At 48.5% G+C, this 20977-nt stretch overlaps 1 protein-coding gene across 1 annotated transcript in view; it reads left to right on the top strand.

Annotated features, from left to right (window-relative positions):
• The first annotated feature begins 1562 nt into the window (after positions 1-1562).
• The window catches only part of LOC125756098 (caprin-1-like), a 35768-nt gene continuing 16353 nt past the window's right edge, over positions 1563-20977 (top strand). Inside the window, exons 1-7 of the mRNA XM_037649807.2 lie at positions 1563-1770; positions 2322-2384; positions 8194-8280; positions 10421-10748; positions 12273-12452; positions 13497-13858; positions 19302-20031. Coding sequence (XP_037505735.1) covers positions 1657-1770; positions 2322-2384; positions 8194-8280; positions 10421-10748; positions 12273-12452; positions 13497-13858; positions 19302-20031 — 1864 coding nt within the window. The 5' untranslated portion in view covers positions 1563-1656. The remainder of the gene's footprint in view (positions 1771-2321; positions 2385-8193; positions 8281-10420; positions 10749-12272; positions 12453-13496; positions 13859-19301; positions 20032-20977) is intronic.

Genomic DNA, 20977 nt, shown 5'->3' with positions numbered 1-20977 from the left:
AAATAAACTAGTTGAAAGTCTGGCGCCCTATCTTGTCTTCTCTTTTTTTTCCTTGGTTGTCTCAGTTGCGCCACAAATATTTTATTAGGCTATGCACCAACTCGCCCAACGTCACACTCTGGTTTGTGCTAGTTGGTAGGTATTCGTGGTGCAGAATTACTTCCGCTCCTCTGAAGAACGTGTTTTAGCCCTGTCCCACTTGCGCAAGTAACTATACCATAAAACCAATGTTTTTTTTTTTAATGATTACTTTAACTTCAAATTTTTGAACACAAATAAAAACCGTTACGAATCGTTACGGAACATTTCTTTTTCGTTCCGGAACAGAAACGGAAGGGAACTTTTTGCGGTGGAGCGAAATTAAAACCGGAACGAAAAACATTTCGTTCCGACACCCTGTATATAGAATGCACAATCATGGATGGCGACTCACAGGTGTCACACGGTCACTTTTGATCGCGCCTTATGTGCATTGAATTTATTTGTCGTGAATGGCTCCTTTACGCAAACTGCGAAAGGAGGCCAATCACTGCTGAGAAATTCGATCCCAATATAGGCGAGCGCACGGGGGGGGGGGGGGGGGGGGGGCGCAAAGTCAGCCCCACATATTGACATAATAGGGGGGGGGGGCGCTGCGACGAACCTGCAGCGACCCTGAAGGGGAACCCTGCGCACGTTTATGCCAATCGAGCTTAATCGCGATCAACAGTGCGCCATTCGCACGCGGCGAACGAAACTGCTGCGACAAAGTACCATTTGACACCCCGCGGCGAAAACGAAACTGCTGCTTGTCGCAGCACAGTCATTGGCTCAGTCGCTATCGGCGCGCGTCACCACCCAGCGTGCGCCGAGTAAAATCGAAAACGAAACAAGTTGGCCGCAGCCGCTGCAGCCATAACGCGGTTACAGTGTACTAGAATAACGCGGTTGTATGGCGACCACGTAACACTGTAACCACGTCTGAAGGCCCACGGTACGCGTGGCCGTTTCAGTTGTTTGCGAACTCCGTTTTCCGGTCCTTTGCGTAGCACATTTGCTGCGCTTCGGGCTTGTCGCGCTTCGAGTATCGTCGAATTAGGCGTTTTGCCGCCAAATATAACCTAATTAACTAGAGTTTGATGCCATTAAACAATACAGTGCTTGCCGGGACTAGAGAACATGTCCAGATGTTCAGATTTTCCGAATTAACGGAAGTCGAATTAACAGCTTTAAAAAATAAGAGTAGCCTATTTAGCTGGCTACTACTATTATTGGCTGAGCAACAAGAAAACTGAGAAGCTTTGTAATAAATGAGTCTTCTTCCTAAATGACTTTTGATTGCTTGGATATGCTTGACTGTAGCGCAAAATACATTTCACGAAATGTATTTTGCGCCACAGTCAAGCCACGCCAAGACACCAACGAGTAACTTATTTCCTTGGCGTACTTATTTATTGTAGAAATCAAACTAGGCATAACATTTCTGCACTGCGCACTACTGCGCACGCGAAAAAAAAAAAACAGTTTCGTTTTCACTTCAGTGCGGCTAGTTATGGCGAAGGCTCAGTTTCGCACGAGTGATGTTACAAAAGCAAACTAACCTCAGTGTCGTATCACATTTTCTGGGACAGCGCAAGTGGCACGCACGCCGAGCTTGACGCTGTTGTTGGTTGAAGCATGCCGTCGGCCGCTGCCAAGATCGAGAAACCGGCCTCGCTGGAGGGCCAGGACTCCCTCAAGAGCATCGTGACTATTTTCGAGAAGAAGACCAGGAACCTCGAGAAGCGCAAGGTAATACGCTCCATGGCTCGCCACTTTTGATCGTTCGCCGTGTCCGGCGACCCTACGTGTCACGCTAAGCCTAGGCTGGCTGCGCAGCCCTTTTACTAGCACGGAACACTCGCCCCACGAGGCGTGCTTGGCGCTTTCACGCACGCTGCCGAATATGACAGGCGTTGACGATTGCCTCGCGTCACACTTTGTACCGTTTCTGCGTGGAGAGGCAGGTTTTTAAGCCTAAACTGGTGCAGTGCACCGGACCTGGCGTGCTCGTTCGGTTAGGGACGTAGTGCCTCGGGGAAAACTTGCTAGTCAGGTTGCCTTAGCTTTCCGCACCGATTGACTGAAGTTTGCGTGCAGTTGCCGCACGTGCTTCTCGGTAACGCGGTCGAAGGAGCCTTCCCTTGCACCTGGGACCAAGAGCTAGCATGCCGAGGGACTTGCTACGCCCGGGCGGCGGGCGCCCACGTTTTTTAGGTGGCAAGGTGCCGCCGGATGCGAATGAATCGCGAATAAGCGTTGCTGACCCGTTGTTCACTCGTATTCTGCTTTCTCATGCGCAGGGGAGGTTGGAGCAGCTGAGGAAGGAACTGGAACAAGGCAAGGAACTCAACGAGGACCAAAAGGTGCGTCACGTTTCTCGCCGCCGCCCCGCTTTGTCCAGTTTTCTTCTGCGCCGCACCTGCCCGTGTGTTTGTGGCAGCTTGCAAGTGCATACCGACAAGCCGCATTGAGCGCTGCCTTGCGGGCTGTCTCTGTTTTGAGTGCGCAGTTGTTTCTCCTCGCAACGACTGCGTTGAGTTCATCCCACAAGCTGAACAAACACGGCGCCGGCCTGGTTTGTGTCGTTGACGGCACTGTTCTAAGTAGTAATCGGCGCGTGCATGACTCATTCGTATGAGACGAGCGTGCGACTCCGCAGATGGTGACGTTCGATTGTATACATACAAGCCCTGCTTTATCGACACGCGCGTATCATAGTTGCGCATTCTCTGTGTTGATTCCTTCCCCCCATGGAGCGCCGACAACAATCGGAACCGTATGAGGTGTCGGTCACTATGATATCGTCGGTTCTTTTTTGGGCCCTTTGTCTACTTAGCCTAACTGCGCCACTTCCGGCGTTGACCTAATTTCTGCGGCGAACCGCGGAATGGGGCACAGCTGAAAGCCCACCTATCTTTTGTGGAAGCAATCCCATCGTACTGGCGAAATTTTGGCACTCGTGCTTATTTCTTTTGGTCTATAAATATCTTCTGTCATGCTTGTTCAAAGTAGCCTTTACAGGTGCACATATGCGGAAATATTCAGCGCCACGAAATCGTAGCATGTCATTTAAAGGACCCCCTTGTGTGTCCTTACAGAAATCGGTGTGTGGGATGCTATGTAGAAGATACGTTGCACGCAAACAGCCCTATGCATTGCTGTGCAGATAATACTGTATCGCTTGCGGTCAGTCAAGTGTTCTCAATACATCATATTAACGGTGGATCTATACATCCTTCTGAGGGTGTAGACCTGATTTGAAGTCCTTTCTTTGCAGTTGCCCTTCCTTAAACGTTGTGGAGGGATGCAAAAGCCTTTTTCCAGTCTAAAACAATGGCTGCTTGCTCTGGAAAGCTATGCACACTGCGCTGTAGAATGGTATCGTTCATATATAGCACTTTTATTATTGCCTAATACCCTCATCACATGGCATATCTAATGTAATTCACGACTGCTGTCATTTGGAATATCCTTGGTTTGCTGTCGCAGAAGGTAACTAACGACATTCAACTTGGGACAGAGTGCGTAGTCTTGGCATTGGTGAACTGCGTATTCAGTCATGTTTAAAAAAATAGAGGATTATTTCTGCTTTTTTTTTTTTTCAGTCTTAGCAATTAAAAAAATTGTTTGTTAGTCTTCAGATGAGCCTGGTTTATTGACTTAAAAGATGCGTAGGCAATTTTGACGAAAGGCATGAACTCCCAAAGTCTTGTCGCAGGATGCTGTGGTCATAGTCGTGTTCTAATGACATTAGCTTAGCGTAATGTCTTGTTAATGTCAGACAATGATATGCTTGTGGTGTTCTAAATATTTTAAAGGGTAACTTTGCAAGTTTTTTGTCAGTTTGGCATCACTTTTAGGGGTTACCGTATGCAGCTTTTCCTTTGCGCTAATATTGCATAGGACCGATAAAAAGCAGTCTTTCATCCACTGCGCCAATGGACAGCATGTAAAAGTTACCATAGCATACATGTGACTGAAGAGGGCGAGAGAGCTTCCCAGCAAGGTGCTCATTTAGTGCAAAATCTTGGCTCTGTGGTAGGACACTCCTGTTGAGGAAAGTGCTGTCATGGAGCTGGCAGTAGTCATCTTGTTTTGGTTCTTGCACGGCAGTTGGGAACATGTAATGGTAATATAGTCGGTGTCCCCAGCTCTCCCAAGCCTTGCAGAAAGCAAGGCTTGGGATAGCCGTGCCTGGACAGGACAGTGACTTGTGCCTGTTGTATAAAAAGCCACTTTAAATAGTCCCCAGAATGGGTTTTTAAAATTTTGAAATACTTTGCAAATGGCTTGGTTGAATGACAGCACTACTGCAAGGCAATAGCATTCTCCAGCTGTCGGTGCTGTCTAAATGTTGTGCAGAACAAATGGGAGAAAGCGTCCAATATTATCAGTTCTGCAATGAACTTGGCATTGGGGTTCGGCTTTGTTAGTGCGCCATAGTAACAACATAAGGTGCTCGAACAGGCCATCGGTCGAGGCATAAAAATGGCATACAAAGAGCCACAAATGGGCGCAAAGTGCAGAACTGCAGCGGAAGTCGGAACCTGTAGCAAGGACAATTTTGAAGTATTTGCCAAATGGCTGAAAGGTCCATGGGGGTGTCCATGGCACGTGTATGATACAATAGGTGTGAATATTGAGTATGCGTGTCAATGACTTAGCACAACTGCTCCGTTCTCCCAAGGCTGTTGAACGGTACTATTCATAATATAAAGCGTGCTGCGAGATTTGACTAGCATGTTCCAGTGACCTTTGCTTAAATCCACAGACGTGGCCATACAGGCTGGTAAAGTTAGTTGTGAATAAGCAATAGAAGTGATGCGTGTGTGCATACTGGAATGTCTCCAATTTTGTGCAACTGTTCTTTACTCTGTTAGCATCTCCTTCTGTGCTGGGGGCAAATTTTCCATTGAGGGTAGTTCTGGTAACCATTAGGTCTATATATTAGGACATTTTGCCTTTTTTGCATGAATGTACTCCTAGTGGCCAGAAAAAGAACCAACTTCTAAATTTGCCTTCGCGTGGGATTGTGCTTTAGTTTTACTTGGTCTGGATGAATGGAAAAACCTCACTGGTTTAAACTTCCAACTGGTGATTTGCCACAATAGCATTCCGGCTCACGAGTGTGCCTGTCAGTTGGTGGATTTAGGTGTACAGTAAGGAATTCTGTGTGCCTAAAATTAATTCAATTTCCCGCTACAGTGCACCGCGCAAATGGATTGTGGTTTTTGTATGTAGTGCCTTGTGGTATAGCCTAATTTTACAAACGGTGATGTAAAGTGTTCTCTGCAGTCAGTGCCTTCATATATAGAGCCGACCATCATAACTGGGAGCTTTGTTGCTAAATGTTAAAAAGGTACACGAGTGCCTCACTGTTCTGTCATTTTGTTGCTAGTTAGCGTCTCCTTTAGTCTTCCGAGGGTGAAGTCGTGCGCTGCATTCAGGGGCATGCTTATTGGGAAACTAGCAGTAGTTACTGTTAAAGCAGTAGGATTGCTGTTAAAGCAGCATGCTGCAGCGTTCACTGCAGTAGGTTCTATTAATGCTTTCAGGTGATCTTTAGCCTGTTGACACTGGGCTTAGCAGCAGCGCTTTCTCACACTCGGGCACTTATTTTTATGAGAGCAAAAGTAGGCTACAAGACTCTATGGGTGCCGTCGGCGCAGTTATGCACGCCAAGATAGCACATTGAAGGTATGCTGCATATGTCTTGGCTGTGGTTGTACTTGTGCAGCAGTTCCAGCATTAGTGTATAGTAGCCGGCTAGTTGAGAGCTAGTTGGTGGGTAGCATTTTTTTTATGGGCCAACGTATGTGTATTCCAACAAGCTGGAAAAGTTTTCAAACATTATGGCAAGTACCCCTGCACACGGATGTCTGCAACAGTGGTCTCCAGTACCGCTTAGCAACTCAACCTGTAGCTCCACATCATTGCGGTGCCGACAAAAAGTACTGCTGATGTCATCCAGGCTAGCATGGACCATGTAGCAACCACCTTTGATTGACGGAGAGATAATGTGCTAAATACGATGTCACTTTGTGCCCATGGATTCATAGGTGTAGCAAGTCTGTGCTTGGAGTGCTTTTGTGTAGGATAGGAGAGGTCGACGTAATGATGACATTGCCAGGCAAGTGTTTTGCTTGGCTTTGTAAATGTTTACTCCTTGGAATATGTTGCAACTGTAATACTGTTTCATTCTTCCTAGAAGTTTTTCTTGTGTTTAAGGGGGGAGGCTACCCCGGAGACCGAACTTTTTTATTTCTTGAGATATCTTGATGAAACTTTCAGGGTATGTTCACTACACTAAAACTTGAGAAACTGCAAAGTTTCATGAAATTGTGTTGATCAGTTCCCGAGTTACTGAGGTCTAACTGGGTGGTTCACATGTGTGCCTGAGGAAGAGCCGGGAGAAATCCCAGGACATAGTAGAAAGCTGAAATTCTTTGTGGTCATTCCTGGATAGATATCCCAGGGTACTACAAAGCCCTTTTTTTTAATTTCCCCTCCAAAAATTTTTTATGCAACTTTGAATTTGATGTAGCCCACAATGACGAGATTTATCAAAATTTAATTGTTTGTTATTATCAGCACCGGTTTTTAAAAAAAGCAGCTTGTTACACCCTGGACAGATCATCCAGGAACAGAATAAAAAAAACTGCACGCAAATCTGATGAGCAGTTCTTGAGAAATCGCTTTCCTCAGCACCACAACTAGCTAAAAAATCCATTCTGAGAAAACGGGCTTTGAAAGTTCAGTACATGTGTTTTTCTCACAAAGCTCCTGCAGAGTGGCTTGAAGTGTCCTTGTGCACTCTTTGCCTCTTTTGTCTTCCCTCCATCTTCTCTAGGTGTCGTTTGGAATTTTTTTTTACGCGTAAAGCATTTTTTTCACGAGCTCGCTGGACTGCCAGGTGACCTGGTTGAAGTCCAATGGAGTCCGATATAACTTGGGCTGCTTTGCAGCACCGCTTCATGTAGTACTGTTCTTTCGGCATCAGGGACCACAAAATAGAGTGGAATGACTGATGCATTTTGTGTCTCCAGTTCAGCGCGAGCCGCGTCACGACGTTTCGCATTCGCATCGATTTCTTCCTTCGTTAGGAAACGCGTCCGCAGATGGAGCGACGGTCCACTCACGCTCGATGGCACAGATTCAGACGAGGTGCTGGGTCCGGCGTTTCAGAAACACTCGGTGCGACGGTGTCACGCTCGATGGCACCGATTCCGACGAAGTGCTGGGTCCGGCGATCTCAGAAACACTCAGTGTCACGCTCGATGGCACCGATACGGAGCACGTGCCGCGTGCGGCGATCTCGGAAACACTCGGTGCATTTGCGGCTCCAGCCACACTCGATGTGTCGGATCCTCGACTGGCGACAGCCTACAGCACAGTTCCGCCGCTGCAAGCGTCTACGCAGTCGGCACCCGTAGCAGAATCGCGGAATTTCGATGCTCGTACAAGCCGCATAGCGCGCCTCCGCGCACCGGACCTCGGCACTGTTTTCGGCTTCATTGCTGGCATCGCCCGCAACAACAAAGACGAAGGGCACAGAAGTAGTGCAAAAAGAAAAAAAGAAGCGAAAATGATCGAAAAGATCGCGCAAGGCGAAGAGCGGCTCATTAGCAGACGTCTATCCAGGCGTACGGTGCATAGAACGAGGCGAGTGCGCTGGACGCGCCATCGACGGGAGCGACCGCCCCCGCTGCTGCGCAGCAGCCAATGGCAGGCGCGCTTTCTCCCGCGAGATATGAATGCGCTGCTCTAGCCAATCAGCGCTCCGCATCGCATCGCGGGAAAACGCCAATAGCGTCTCAACCGTGCCGCCGACGCCATGTTGCAAGGCGGCAAACGAGTGAGAAAGAATTCACGGTCAAAACAACACCAAGATGGCGCAGGACGACCGCATGGTCTGGGAATGGCGCGCGCGCGCGAAGTTGTTTGATTTCGCGATTTGCGCGTGTTTTGGACGCCGCGGCGGCCTCGAAAATAGCACTTTTTTTCCACTTTGCGGTTGAATTAGATGCTGATAATTACAGAATAGGTAGTTTGAGACATACAACCCAAAAATGTGGTTTTTCAGAAATCGACTTTTTCGCGATTTTTCGGTTTTCAAGGGCCGCGTCCCCCCTTAACGCACTGGCATCCTAATTGCTTTTATTCATTCTGCAGGCAGCAGTTGGGAAGTATGAGCAGGTGCAGGAGACGCTGGAGTTGACGAAGGAGCTGCAGAAGAGTGTCACCGCAGTTGTCCAAGAGGTTTGTGGCTTTCGTTGACTCCATCTGAAAGTGCTGCACAAGGTGTATAAAACTGCATGCAGAGATAAACAAAATGGCTTTACTTGTTTGTGCCGTTGAGTGCAGCTTTTGCTGTTTGTGAGGAAGGCTCTATCTCGGCACTGACCTGTGTGGGATGGGCCGTTAGCAGGTTTCACAAAGCGTATGCAAAGGCAAAAAAGCAGTATTAGATCTCTTTAGTGTGCACCACATGGTGGCAGAGTTTGGTGGCCTCTGTATGGGGTCAGTTCGCACTGGTTCAAACATTCATGTAGTTCGTAAGACATGCACAGAGAAACAGGATGAAACGCATCTGCCAAAATGTGAAATTCTCGGGTATGCAGAACCACAGGGCAGAGAAGTAGCCTACACCTTGTTGTTTTTTCTCCCTCAAACGTTGAAGCTATCGTTACAAATTCATGTGTAGGTTGTAGTTTTTCTTGTAAATAGGGATACCTGTTCTTTTGTGGTAAAAGCCTGCAATTGGCTAGTGTCATTCCTATACATGGCTTGCACGTGACGTCACCATTGCTGCGATACTACCACAGCGGCCATATTGGTGAACAGCTGCACAGACAAGCCGTATGACGGAGCCACATTACCACGGTCTTTCTTTTTCACAAGCCGTTTCTTGTGTGTCATGCCGCCGGTTGGCACAACTGATATGGCAAGCGTGTTCTCGCGATGAGGAAAAGGTACGGTTGTGCGACGGAGTGGATCCCTACACGCTTCGACCCGGAATGGACACTGCTTTGAACATCTCCGCCTTCCCAGAAGTATCGCACGGCGACATAGTGGACTATTTGGTTTTCAGCACTGACCTTGTTATTCTGGGTGAAATAAAGGCGTACAAGTCAACGGAATCACACAACTACTTTACCAGCAGCTGGGTAAAGAGCCTGTCTGCAAAGGAGCTTCGCGACCGTAAATTTGATTGTGCTTGCAGAGGCAAGTTGAATGGTTCATCAAATTGACCCATTCACCAGCCCTGAGTTATCAAACAGCGATGCACGAACACTGCTAAGTCAACAAATGCTCATGTTTGCACTTAGTCCTTGTGCGAGTGCAGCAAGCTGCTCTAGTGGGTTTGCATTTTTTAAATCGCACGTCCCCTTTGCTGTCTGTTTTGTCATAAACATAGAGGGATGTATGTACGTGGTGTGAACGTAGTGCTGGGGGTTTTGTCACTGCATGCGGACTGTCATCGAGAGGGAGCCACATTCGGCTTCATCAACACGCCTCGGCTTGTGCTCGGTGCCATTCGCCATCTGCTTGCCATTTTTCATGACTGTTTTCCGCGCACTTATGTCATGCAGTGTCTGCACGCTTGATGCTGTAGCAGAGTCGCAGGGACTGCACCCAGTCTGGGTTCATCTCGTCGGACAATGCAGGTTGCTTTCCTACGAACACCAGAGCATCTGCGTTAGTGTCTTCATACCTCCTCTTTTTCGATTGCCTACTACAAAGTGCGCTCCACACACACGAACGTTGGGGTTTTCTTTGTCGAAATTTGCACACCTTATGTGCGCTAGCCAGGTCCTCCGATGGTTGGCGCTGAACATTTTCGTACGATTGCACTGGTCTTCAACAACCTTTGGTATTCAGAAGAAGCTCATGCTACTGGGCTGCTTCTTTCTTCTGCAGCTGTTGCTACAATTATAGCAGCCTACAACTGCGCACATAACCATAGTGGAGGCAGAAACTCGCCGGTGCGGCGAGGCACACTGAGCAAGGTCTAACCACTGTTCACCAACATGGCCAACTCGCTGTCAAGTGATGTAGGTGCAAGCCGTGTATAAATGTCTCTTTTTAAATGCTCAAAGGTGTCTATTTTCCTATTGACCTTTCTCAGGAGATGGAAGATGCACCAACTAGCCCAGCTTTCTTTTGTGCAGCACTTGTGATGCACTCCAGAAGACTCGTTCACTTCTGGTGTGACTGCTCCCTGTAGCGAATGTTGTCTGCAAAACACACTGTAAAGTGAGTCTCTGTGATGCACCACAGCTGCTCTGTAGTGTCAGCTGTGCAATACTGGGGCCTCTGTTACCTGTCCGGATGTTGTTATTCTGGGACGTTCCCCTTGCCACTAGTTGCAAGTGCCGTTACTGTTTTGCCCACGCAGCACCTGCGGCAGCTGAAACGCCAGGCGCGTCGTGAGCAGCTGGAGCGTCAGGCGCGGGAAGTGCAGCGGGTGCGCGAGCTGCTGGAGGTCCAGGATGTGCTGATGGCCCTGGGTTCGCCCGCGGTGCGCCAGTGCTTTCTGGAAGGCGAGGAGGGTGCCCCGCGGCTGTCGTCTGAGACCTTTGAGCAGCTGGACCAGCTGTACAAGCTGGTGTGCCCCGACCGGGAGGAGTGCGAGCCGGGCACCTTCCCGAACCTTCTGTCGCAGGCGGCCGAACACCTGGTGGCCCTGCTGGACGCGCGGCCCAAGCCTCTGCTCAGCACAACCTGTATCCTTGTTGCTTGGAGGGACATGGTGGAGTGTGAAATGTTGCAAAGCTACCTAAAAGCATGTGAATATGAGCCAGTTGGTATGTACTCATAGTTAAAAACAGCACGAAGTAAACGTGGGCAAGATGAACACAAGACTAGCGATAGTCCTGTGTGCATCTTGTCCTTGTTTACTTAGCGCTGTTTTAAACTATGGTGGCAAGGCTTTATTCAAAGGCAATGACATGCAACGTACTCTGTAGACTTGTGCAACGGCCAGACAGCCAACTTATCAGCCCAAAGTTTAGGGAACTGTTCTGCTGATGGTAAGGGAAATTAGACCCTGAAATTTTTTATTCCCAGTAATGGAGCTAAATTCCAATCAATGAACTCCCGGTAATTTTTAAACTTTTATGTGACTGGTTTGTCGGACGCCATGAATGGCATGGAAGACTTATCATTGAGATTTTACTGAAGCACTTCACAGCAGTGCACCTTCATCCTGGAAAGGTGGTTTCACGGCATAGTGGCTCTACACTGGAGTGAAACCAACCCCTGGGGCCGGTTACACATGGAAGTTTTGGTTGAAATGAATTTGAGGACTGGCACAATTTTGCATATGCAAAGTCCTTGAACATTTGCACAAGCCTAAGCAGATGCACTGCTGCTTTGGACAGACAGTTGAACTGCAGTAGGGCTAACACAATGTATCTCCGCCATCAAAGCCTAATGAAAGTAATTTGTAATGACATGTCGTGGTATCTTATAGTTAGATGCAGCTTCATTATGACAAGGTCTAGCTGGTGAATGCCAAGGGAGTTCCAATGGCGGCAGAGAAACGGAGCTAGACACTGGGTCTCCTGTGCTGCATTGGGAGCAGGACAGCCCATGTGATGAGGACGTGCTTGTTGAGGCTGTGGGCCCACCGTGTGGGCCCCTTTTGTCCTCCCCCTGACACACACTGTGGGGAAGCCAAAGCACAGGGGCCATCTGATGGGTCGTCGCTGCCAATGCTGAGCCTGTGGAGCCTGTGCCGTCTTTGCTACCCGGGGTGTGTCCTTGGCAAACGCTAACGCACAGAGCCTTGCGACAAAGTACCAGTATGCTTTATGTTAAGGGGCACCTGAGCTGCAAAGAAAATTTTAATTATTTTGTGACCAAAACTAAACAAACTGAAACTGCATCTTTGCATGCAGTTTCATCTTGTTTTCTTAGGAAATGGACGCTTTGTGAATCTTTTCTCACGAATTTTCATGGTCAAAAGGATAGTGTTCGCAATTTTAGTGGTATACAATCTCGGAGGAATACGGCAGGTTACGGTGCATTTCATACTTGGTCTCTTAAAGTTGGCCTGTATTTTCTGCTCCCATGTAAGGGCCTCACGTCGCCAAAAGTTGGGCCCTTGCACAAGTCTATGCAGTGTCACTATAACCCGCTACAGAACTTTGGGACCTTGGAGGACGTCTTTAAAACTGTGGGATGAGCAAAGCTGTTTAGGGCACTGCCAGAGTGTAGGAATTCTTGACTGTGGACACTTCCAACAGACAAGGCGTTGCGGGATGTGCTGCTAGAGGTGCAACAGAGCACGTACTTCTCGGGGACGACCGGGGAGGACGTGACACCCGCTGCCCCCGCTTCCGAAGAGGATGCCACGGTCCACCGAGGAGGAGGAGCAGCAGCCGCACCAGGAGGTCCTCACAGGGGCGGACTCACCTGTCAGCGAGGTTAGCCGGGAACTCTTGGGTTGCTTCGCTATTCGGACGAAATCGTATTGCGAATAATATGGGATGCCATAGCATGCTGTCTTGGGAACCAGAGCTGCTCTCCGAAGCACAGTGTGAAAGAGTCTTGAGAAGGTGTCACCCTTTATGAATGTGCATTCGTAGCAAAAATGTTGCGCGGTATCCATTCATGTAAATAAATGCGCTTAACGCTTAACTGTTTCTGTGAAGATATGCGCATTGTTATATGGAGTTACTTTTGCAGGGTTATGTGCACTTTGCTGTTGTAGTTAGGTTGGCATGGGTGATGTGTGGAAATATGTGTTGCCTGTCCTTTTAGAAAGACGGAGTGTCATGGCCTGCCATCTAATGTCATTGGTTCCAAGGGTGCCGTGCTGATGTTTTGGTGCATGTGCTTTGGTGGAAGCTCTGTCTGAAGGATCAATTTCCATCAATAAAACTACAATTTGGGGGATTTGTTTGGTACAGTGCTTGCTTAATGTTTTGAGTTTTTTTAGTTTCTCAAAATCATGTCTGGTTATTTTTCTGTGCTGCTGAAAGGGTATTGCAAGTGATGTCTCTTGTGCAATGTCTAGGCTTCATGCCTGGACTAGGAGATATAAAATAGCCTATATTGTTTCCTATAAACAGGTAATCTTACGATAGATCGAAATATTTTTTCCTTTACTGTTCCATCAAATTTTAGTGCAGTTGTTGACCATATTGATATCTTACTTTCAAAACTGCACATGACTGCCGTTACTGCTAATAATTCTAACGTAGTCTGTCTGCACATTCTAGTTTATGTGAAATTTGTCAGAGCATGAATGGGCGTGAAAAGGTGCTCGAAACTCTGAATTATGCTAGTGTTCAGACTACTACTAGACTTAACTTGTTCACACCGTAATATAAGCGAAACACCTTTTGTCAAGGGAGCTGTGGACGATTGAAGATGGTTCTCCCATGATGGGCTTTTCCTTGAACTTTTCGCTGCGTGATTTGGGGCTAAGCTCCTTTGTCGTGTCTTGCACTTTCGATGCCTCAAAGCCAGCAGAGCAGGTCCCACTAGCCCCTCCATTACCACTGGCTGTCTCCAGCGAGGCCCATCAGAGCAGCACACGTTGGGAACATTCTCCACGGTTTTGGCCATCATTCCATACGAAGCTGAAGTGCTAATCACACTACTGATTGTAAATTGTCTTTACTGTGACGAACAATTGTTCACAATAAAGCTGAAAAAGTCACCTGCAACTGGCGCAAAGCCATGCAATGTCCCGAATGGAGGACCAGCTAAAAACTGTAGTGGCACCACTGCAATCTGTAGTGCTACATGTATTGGAGACCTTGCAATAAATTCCACAATTCGTGCGGAGCACTTGAATTGCTCTTTTAACGATCCGAAGGACTTTCACTGAAGGATCAGTGGTCTTGTGCATAACTGTCAGATTATTTTTAAGGATAAAAAACTTTCAGTATATTTGAACAGCAGCCACAGAGAACGAAGCACCAGATATCAGCCTCCCAAAATATCGCCTGCCAGCGGAATGACATCCAACGTATGGGTACTTGGTGGAGTGTTAGGGACAGGAAAGTTTTTCTCTATCTGCTATGATAATTACTTTGTCCAGCAACCACACAAACGTGTATTGCTTTTCATTTATGCATGGCACGGGGCATGCAAGTGTCCAGCTATCATTAAGCTAAAATATATCTAGATCACCTAGTAATATTTCTTATAAAACACCTAAAGCAACCCTAATGCAAGAGTTAGGTCTGGGAGTGCCACTTGCACCAGTTTCTTCCCTTTTATATACGTTTTCACTGTTAGTGTTTCGCACGTTGCCGAAGCCACATAAAGAGAAGAGTGATCTCGTCACTCGGGTACTGCAACAAGCCCCACCCTAGTGGGTTTCAGAGATGCAATTGCTGTTTATACTGACATCTATTAATTATATGGCTCCAATTTTAACTTATGACATGCCCTAATCTCCATTCTATCATATACAATCTTTAGCTTAACCCATTCCAACCCTCTTATGTAAGTTCTTCTATTTATCGCGGGTTTTTGCACATCTTGCACCAGCACTACACAGGGTGGTCTGGGTTATAGCAATGAGTGTCTCTCTGTGCTCGTACGACTAAAAATGTTTCTGAGGCGCACCACCCCTTGATAGAAAACCTTGGCATGCTCTCATCGAAGCTTCGTTTAGCATTGACGCAAATATATGCATGTTAGCGTTGCAAGAGCAGAGCTAGAGTGGTGTTTGGACAAGTAAAAACAGGTTCATGTAGTGCAGGGGAAGAATATGCTTCAGCATTTAGGAAGCGAGTTCGCAGAAAAAAAAGCTGAGGTACAGACACTCCAAAAGTGAAAGGGGATCGTGTTCGGGGGAGCTGTCTAAGCGTGTCAGAACACTTCCTAATTGGGACCAATTGTATTTAGACAAGCAGCCACTACAACTCTGTGTTGACTATCTGAAAAAGATAATTAGACTGGCATAATTTACCTTCCTAGAAAGGGAAACCTTCTCCAGGTAATTGCCATCTTTAAAGTCTCTTCTGGATAGACCTTGATTGGATGTGAATTCAAGGGCCAATACCTCGAGAAGCAGTCTACCCAGAGTTCACAAAATCTGCAAGCTTTTCTTTGAAATCTGGATATCTTCCAGTTTCTGGGTCGTTAAGATTTGTTTTTGGTTTCAACGTAGCTAAAGATCTGTTGCTTTGATCCACTTGTGGACTAAGATGCGGTGTAGCTCTTTTGCTATCTTCGGCCTGGAAAATACCTTTCCTTTAATATGAGCTTTGATAATAAGAGTGTGTCATCACTTAACCATCATTGGGAACAAATGATACACAGAGGCCACAGCTTAGCACGAAATGAACCTACGGGAACCCATTGCAAAATTGGCTGTTGCAGTTTTGTGATAGCTGTGACACTTCATCTGACATTAAGCTGCTGGCAACACCACAGCGTGCTTTCAGTTTTGTATCCGATGGTAATGTGCAGGCTTCTTGGACCCATTTCATCAGAAATAAGGAGCATGTTGGATTTTTGTAAATATGATGCTTATGATTAGGCGTCTTCTGAACAGAAAGAAAGGTTGTTGTAATGTCGCCTTTTTCAAGATAGTTGCCGCGTTGTTCTCCTGAACGCGAAGCAAAACTTTGTGTCATGAGTGCAATATCTTCTATGCCCGATATTCGTTTTGTCGTGGGCAAGCTCTCCACGAGAGCATGCCAAGTTGCAGCCCACGTATAGTTTCTGCACAGCGCACGAAGTCCATATAAATAAAGAAGTCTGAAAAGTTAGTAGGTGACTTAAGGCCGAACCGTATTGAGCGTTTTTGCCGGCGTTTTCCCGGCGTTTCGTACGCCGGCGTCCCTCGACGTCGACGCTACCGGTGACGGTGGCCGAAACGTCCACCTCTGGACGGTCCAGACATCACGGGCGGCAGCGTCGACGCCGGAAGCAGTTTGATGGACGCAGAACCAATCAGCGTGCGGCTGGCAGCGACTTCCGCTACGTAACGGCGTCGTCGCTGCTGCCAAAATGGCTGCCGCCCGCCTCGGATCTAATAAGTCGTCGCCGTGCACTGTGTGGCCCTTAAGTTCTCAACTGATGCTTGTATTTGACTTAGCTTGTTCCCTAGAAGCTTCTACAGCAAAGCGATCGTGATATCTTTGAAGTCTTTCAGAGTGCCGTACTCAAGTTCATGGGTAGGCTTAGCAGGAATGAATGTATTGGCCGAATACGTGGCCTCAAAGATGTACGGCAGCTTCAAGCTCAGAGGCCATATATTACAAGTTTGTGCTTCTTCTTAATGCCAATAGCTGGCGCTACAAGTCAAATAAAAAAAAATAGACTTTTCGGTGGCGTTGTGTCACTGTGACTCGTTTTCTGCACCACAGAACTGCTAATGAGACATAAAAGCTATAATCAGGAATATATCTTGTTGGTCCATTGACGGAAACTGTACGCTGCTTTACGAGGTGTCAGGTTCATTCCCTCTGGTCACACTGTGTGACGCTGAGCTAACGCTCTTCATATGGTTTGCCGCCCTCTCTGACGGCGTTGATGCGACGACGCCGAGGGACGCAACGCCAGGAAACGCCGGCAAAAACGCTCTATATGGTTCGGGCTTTACACCTACGGCGTACTTACCGTATTTACTCGATTCTACCGCGCCCTCGATTGTAACGCGCACCCGTTTTCCGCGACCAAAAAAAAAAAAAAAAAGAGTAATACATCGATTGTAACGCGCACCCATTTTTCGTGAGAGAAAAGAACAAAAAAAGTCCGTAGGAGTCAAACTTCGCACATTCAGAAGAACAAGTATTTGGGTTTTAAAGAACTGAAGTTTCAAAAAAGTAAAACACAGTCAAAAAGCGGGCCTTGCCACTAAAACTGTCACCACTATGGCGGCGATACGAGTCGCGTAATGGATCAGTCCTCGTCGCTGTCGGACAACTCCTTGTCGCTGTCAACACTCTTCGATTTCGGGAAACCGGCCCTGCTTTCGTCCACTGAGACCTTTTCGTGAAGCTTTGCTGTAAAAAATGTTCTGCTTCTGTTTGCGCCAGTCTCGCACGCACGTTTCGGGAACTCCGAACAATATCCGAACGACCGCGATGCGGCCCGATTTCCGTCAGTCTCTCTGCACATGTAATAACTATTCTTTTAAATGCGGTATCGTGGTACACTCGTCGAGTATTTGGAGTCGGCACTACCATGCCGTCGATGCGAACGCAGAACGGGATGACAAACTCCTCGGCACACGTACGAACTGAAAAAATGGCAGAAATGACCAAGGCGCGTAGGAGGCGGCCATTTTGAAATGTCGATGGCAATACGATAACCGAGTTTTTTTTTTTTTTTTTTCGGTACTCGATTCTAACGCGCATGCGATTTTTGTACTCGTTTTGCCGGAAAAAAGGTGCGCGTTAGATTCGAGTAAATACGGTATTTATTTTTTTTTCTGCGTTCGTTATGTCGGCACCGCTGGTCCTTGAACGTTAATTGTAAATTTAAGCTGATACAAACTTACACCCCAGTCGCAAGCCTGGATTGTCGGAATCTCGTGGCTGCCTCTTGGTCATGTTTTGCACTCGTGCAGCCTTTGAAGAATGTTTTGGGTATAAGCTCCCCAAGCATCGCTTAGTGGCGCTGCTGCTCTTGACAGGCAGCGCCATCTCTGGCAGAAAAATAGAAACTGGGAGCATGCAACGAGCGTTCTCCGTTCTCAATGCCGCTCGCTTGTGTGCACGTGCAGAGCTCTCGCAGTACATTCGTGTCGCTTCACAATGTACCGCTTGCAGCATGGCTTCAAAAAGATCTCCGAGCTGGACAGGCACTTCCGAAAAGCGAACTTGATAAAAGGAGAAAGGCTCGTCAATCATGTTTAAGGTGAAGAGCAGATGATCAACGACAACGACGCCAGAGTCAACACGAAATGCATTTTCAAAGTCGCGATAACACCCTGTAGGACGTATACCCCGATGTACGACTCATTCTGTCATGTTGAAGATATGTAATGGTCCATATGAGCTGCGAAGTGAAGCCGTGCACGCTATCGATGTTGTGTGTTGTGGAGTATAAATCATATGATTATTGTTTTGATATGGCATGCTTGCAGTAGCAGCCGTGTACTTTCGTGAACAAACGTCTGCGGCGTGCGAAAAAAATAAATTATACGGCCATGGTACTAGAAAAGCGTGAGAAGGTTAGTCAAGTCCTCAGTGCAGCTGGAGCATCACCCACCGATTTAGACGCGAGGCAGCTAGCTGAGCTTTAACCACTGCGAGGAAAGCTGAACTGCTCGCCTCATTTTTTCGGCTCTCGCGTCATGCTTGCACTCTCTTTTGTTGAGGATATTGACTTTACAGGCGTATAAAACATGCTGCACGAACACGTCCGTTCCGGCGTGATAAAGCAGCCTTCCCGAATCGTTTGCAGGCGCCGAACTTTTGACAATGTGCCAAGTTCAGTTGAATTCAACCAACCGCGGCATAACGCTAGTCTGAACGTTCGACAACGACGGGTAGGTCTCACGAACACGGGGAATCAAAACACAAAGTTGTTTCAGCTACAACCGTAACTGGACTTTCACAATGCGAGAAGACGGCGAGTAATCATTACTGTAGTCGTTGCGTGCATGCACCGCATTACGTACTGGTACAGGTAGTTGAAACTAACAAAAGCGGTGAACTGAGACAGCCAAAGCAGAAGGCGAGACAGTGCTATCAACAAGGACATACTTGATTCTCCTTACTGTGGTGATCCACGCTTGTCGCCCTTATTTCTCGTGCGACATGCCCGGGAACCAATACAGTGTCACACATGAATCGCGTGCCTTGGTGTTGTCTGCACTGTTGTGGCAGCCCACAACACAGCAATACTTCAGACCTGGCTTCTGCGGGGTCGCTTCTGCGAACGTGGAAATGCAGCTTTGCACAGCAAGCCGCTCGGTTCAGCATACCAAGCTGCCGGCACGGCGCCCCAGTTTCCCTCACCGACTGAGGAACGCGCATGTGAGTGTGTTCCCACTGCTGACAAATGGGCCGAGTCAGCCGCGCATGCCCCCAGTTGCACCAGAGCCGCAGTACGGAGCTGTCGTCGCGCCGCGAACTTGAGCTTGGGTTCCCTATAGTGCAGATATTTGCGACTCCAACAACTTACATTATAAGTGGTCTATGCAGTACTGGTTTGCATACTGAAAAAGCTGCCCTCTCTGTGAAAACCATTAATGCATGTCAAGTTTTTCCTGATCGTGCTTCTTTTCTTTTGTAGTCCCCTGAGAGATGCAATTAAAATGTTCTGATGTACTTAATTGTGCTGGCACGTGTACGCAGGTGCCCGAACCCTTGGTAGAGCCACCCCAGCAGCAGCAACCACCACTTCCACAACCGGTAGCAACAGCGCCGAGCCCTCTGCGGGAGACTGAGCCAACACCCATCCCAGTGGCACCTGTTGCTGCGGCGACTACAGCCCCACCCCCCCTGCTGCCTGGCGACGCCCTCTCCGAATCGGCAGCGGTGGCAGAGGCTCCCTCCCTGGTCCCCAGCCGGCTTGACTTCTTCCAAGAGTCTCAGATCGACCTGGAGTCGCCGCACATGGACCCGGCTGTCGTGGCGGCCCTCCCCTCGGTGCCTGCAATGGCCCTTCCACCCACCGCTGTCGTGCAGCCCGCCGGCTTCGTGCTGACTGCCGGTCCCCCTCCCCATCCCGTGGCGGCCGTGCCTCCTCCCCCCCACCACGTTGCTCCCCACCAGCCGCTAGTGAGCCATGCCATCCCGCCCCATCCACAGCCTGTGGTGCAGCCCGTGCAACAGCCCATTGTCCAGCAGCAACCTCCGCAGCCCCAGCCACATCCGCAACAGCCACCGCCGCACCAACCGCAGCATCAACCGCAGCTTCCGCCAATGACTGTGGACTATTCTGAGCACATGCCGATTCCCACCGTGACGTTCACCAACCAGAGCCTCCGCAATGCCCACGGCGATGACAGGAGGCCTCGGAGGGGTGGCCCCGGCGGCCAGGGAGGAGGACCTCCCAGGAGGGGTGGCTACACCAATGGCAAAGGTAGGGGACTGCAAGGGAGCCTTACTACGTGGCTGGTCGTACTGGATTGTAAAATTTCTTGCTGCTTGAAGATAACCCTGTAGCTTCATTGATGACTTCACCATGTGCAGACTTGCTTCTCGAAATGGTTCTATGAAAGCTTTCCAGGCTCTCTGACAAGAACTAAGCTGTAAGCAATGCTAGCATGCTGTAAATCTTGATTCTCTGCTTGTACCAAAGCTGCCGATAACTAGTCGCATTTTTGTTGCGAGGAAACGCCAGGGAACATGTACTACCGTATATTGCCGCATACAGCTCAGACCACTTATAACGTAACCGCTTACAGCGCAGTACCGGCTATAATGCGGTTTTTTCTGACTCCCGTTTACTCTCCCATAGAACTCCATGTATACGCATACCGCTTATTGTGCAGACCCCCGAGATGAAAGACCGGTTATAATGCGGCTGCCGGAACATTCTCAGAGATGCGAGGGTGGAGATGCGCCGGCGGGGTGAGAGCGGCGACGGCATTACAAAGGAGGAGGGGACGCGGAACGAACGAACAAGGAGCGGGGGGAGAAAAAAAAGGGGGATGGCTGTGGGGACAGCAGCCCGGCGCAGGTGCGTGGTGTGAGGAGGGGGAGCGGTTGCGCGGCCGACGGAGAAGCCTTTGCCCCCTTCGGCCGCGTTGACATGCGCGCTTCGTCGTTGCTTCGTCGGTAGAGCGCAGATATCGCGCGTGCAACCTCGATTCCCCCGCAAGTAACAATGCTTTGAGACGCCGATTGAGCTTTCGCCGTTGCCACCAACAGGCGGACTTACAAGCTTGAGACTTTTTCAGGATAGTTGCCGCGGCTGTTCTCCCGATCGCGACCGAACTTCGTTTCACGCGTGATGCTCTCGGTTTAGCTCGCGAGTGCGATCTCTTCTACTCCCGATCCCGTGTTGCCTAGGGCAAGCTTCTCCG

This window comes from Rhipicephalus sanguineus, chromosome 2 (genome assembly GCF_013339695.2).
Source record: "Rhipicephalus sanguineus isolate Rsan-2018 chromosome 2, BIME_Rsan_1.4, whole genome shotgun sequence".
Classification (NCBI taxonomy): Eukaryota; Metazoa; Arthropoda; class Arachnida; order Ixodida; family Ixodidae; genus Rhipicephalus; species Rhipicephalus sanguineus.
Note: the sequence above shows the minus strand (reverse complement) of the source record. Positions and strands in the feature narration are given on the sequence as shown.